This window comes from Pinus tabuliformis, chromosome 7, assembly GCF_031772625.1.
Source record: "Pinus tabuliformis cultivar Carrire ecotype Pingquan chromosome 7, CPIR1, whole genome shotgun sequence".
NCBI lineage: Eukaryota > Viridiplantae > Streptophyta > Pinopsida > Pinales > Pinaceae > Pinus > Pinus tabuliformis.
Genome location: NC_142293.1, coordinates 347354332 through 347357177, shown reverse-complemented (window position 1 = coordinate 347357177; position 2846 = coordinate 347354332). Strand labels below are relative to the sequence as shown.

At 39.1% G+C, this 2846-nt stretch overlaps 1 protein-coding gene across 1 annotated transcript; it reads right to left on the bottom strand.

The window, feature by feature from the left end:
- Positions 1-352: 352 nt before the first annotated feature.
- LOC149247376 (uncharacterized) lies at positions 353-2348 on the bottom strand. Its single transcript, XM_089444070.1, has one exon. The coding sequence runs from the start codon at positions 1721-1723 to the stop codon at positions 353-355; it is 1371 nt and encodes a 456-aa protein (XP_089300196.1). The 5' UTR covers positions 1724-2348.
- Between the last annotated feature and the right edge of the window lie 498 nt (positions 2349-2846).

Below are 2846 nucleotides of genomic sequence, written 5' to 3'. Positions count from 1 at the left end.
AAATACTTAATCCCATGAGTGTTTACCCTACCAAATATACCCTACCAAATATATATATAATATTTGTGATGATTTTAAATTTTAACTGAAAACATGCCAGCTCACTTAAATCCATTTTAATAATAAAGTTATTTAAATCAGAAGTATAACATTTTCTTCGATTTTACCTTTAGAAAAAACGTTTTCCCTCCTAAAACATTTAATTTTTTCAACACATAATTGATCAGAAATTAAAATAAATAGAAAAATAACAAACCGTTAAAAGGTACAATGACATTACATAAGTAGGATTAGCATGACAACTTCCTCAAACATTACAGATCCTGAACAGATTATGCGTACAGAACAATCTTCACCGCCATGGATTTTCAGGTCCAATATTTGGGAATTGTTTTAATGAGACGTGCCTTGGTATTCGCTTTGCAGGCAGCCTGCTTGGCGTGTTTTTCTTAGGCGTGATCTTTGATGCTGTTCGATTTGCAGGCAGCTTGCTTTGAGTTTGTTTATCAGCCGTGATCTTTGATGCTGTTCGGTTTTCAGGCATCTTGCTTGGTGTTTGTTTTTCAGTCGTGATCTTTGATGCTGTTCGGATTTCAGAGACGGGCTTCGCTGATGTTCGTTTTTCATGCACCGCTTTTCCGGGTGTTGCCCTTTCGAGCAATGCCTTTGTTATTCTCTTTCCAATAACATCATTTGGTTTTCTATTTCCACTTTCAGGCACATGCTTTGGCTTTGGCTTTGGCGTTCGAGTCTCTAGCGAACTACTAGGTCTTGATTTTCCATATTCGCGCACAGGTGACCTCACTTGCAAAGGTCGGCGTTCTTTGGCTTCAAGATCCTTCTTAAGCGAATGCAGAGCAGTCTCCAACTCTTCAACTGTCCGATTTTTTGTTTCTAGCAAACGCCTAGTTCTGTCCACCTCCTCTTGTAGGATTTCGTTTCCTTGTTGAAGACAATGTTCTCTTACCTTGTACTGTTCAATTAAACCTAGCCGTTCTTGAGCTCCTTCATTCACCTGTTGCTGAAGGCTGTTAATTTTATTCTCCATTGTTGCAATCTTGGTAACCAAAGATTGTAACCTCTCTTCATTGCTTGAACACTCTGCCTTCAAAACCTGCCTTTCCTCTTCCATTGAAACCAGTGTAGCATTATACTCATTCTCCTGGGTCTTCAAGAACTCCGTTTCAATTATTAGTTCTGTAATCCTTTTGCTCATTAATCCACTTTCACTAGCCATTGACTCAAGTCTTATTTGCAACTCTGCATGAGTGGTCTCCAAATTTCTCGTTTCCTCGTCCCATAAATACCTGTCTTGTTCAACTTGTCCCAGCATATTCTGAATCCTTTCCTTGGACTCGTTCAATTTGGACTGCAAATCGATCTTTTCTTTTCTACGATTATGTAGAACCCTCTCAATTCGCTCCCTCTCATCTTCCAAGTCGGCCAGATTCGCATTATTTTCATTCAATTGGGATACCAGGGACTCTACGTCAGTGCATAACTCTCTGTTTTTCTGAATCAGTAATCCCCTTTCACTAGTAAACTGATGAATCTTTGTTTGCAGCTCTGGAACATCGCTTTCCAAATTTTCTTTTTCCAAAACCCACACATGTTTGTCTTCAAGTAACTCCTGTACCCTTGCCTTGAATTCATTCAACCTGCATTGCAATTCTATTTTTTCTGCCCTAGATTGAAATAGGACCCTTTCATTTTCCATAGACATCTCTTCAATTTTTTTCTCAAGTGAGGCCAATGAAGACAAAAGCTTGTCCTTATCAGCGTTCCATGCTCACTCTGCCATTTGGCTGCCTTTAGTGGTCTCTTCAGTCTCCAGTCTTGCTGCTACAATCTGTGATGAAAGCTCATCTTTTTCTAATTTCCAACCTTTATGTGCTACCTCTAGATCTGCAGTTATCACCTGAATTTCACCATTCAACTGCAAAACTGTAGATTCTAGAATTTTTTTATCAGAAGCCACCGCTCTGCATTCTTCTTTCTCGAAAATTTCCTTCTTGAATCTTTGTTCGGCGTTCTGCAATTGTTTAGAAATGGCAACCCCATACCTGTTAACTTTCCTTTGACAGTGTTCTCTGAATTCTTTCTCGACTTCCTCCAGGTCTTCATTCAATTTTTCCCCTACTTTCACTTGTTCGTGAGTTGCCCCTGCAGATTATCCATCTTGGACAGGAATTTTCCTTCAAGATTGTGAATGTTTGATTCTGTTTGAGCGAGCTTCTGTAAGAAAGAAGCATTTTTTTCTTGTCGTGAGGTGTTGAGATCTTTAATAAGTAGTTGATTAAGCTGCCGCAACCTGCATATTTCCTCCTCATTGCCAATGCCCGAGCCCACCTGAGAGATGGAGATTTTATCGTCTGTGTTTTTCGTCGATTTTGATATTATTTTCCGATTACCTTCGCCAGGGTGAGGAAACCCACTTTGTGATCATGAAATTTTGTTCTACCTGCCACCGATCTTGTTGAAGAAATAGAAACTCTTTCGGCAAATCCAATGGAAGATGAATTACGACTTTTCTTCAACAATAGTAATTCCAATTCTCTTGGTTGCGCACAAAACCAACTTGCTGGGTTTGTCGGAATAGGCCAGCTATCAGAGGAACCAAATGCTGTCCGCCGAGTACGATGAGTGGCAGAGGCATTATCCGGAGCATTTAGGTAATGAAGTTTTTTTTTTTTTTTTTTTGCCATTTTTTAGTTATTTGTGGATAAATCTCAAGTGAAATCTTGATTTATCTCATTTAAATCAATCTCTACTATAAATCCACCGTAAGTCCAGATAGTACCAAACTCAATCCTCAATCCATATCGAACCCTCAATTACATGAATGT

Coding starts and splice junctions, on each gene's coding strand:
- LOC149247376 (XM_089444070.1), bottom strand. CDS start 1,723: ATGTCTATGGAAAATGAAAGGGTCCTATTTCAATCTAGGGCAGAAAAA.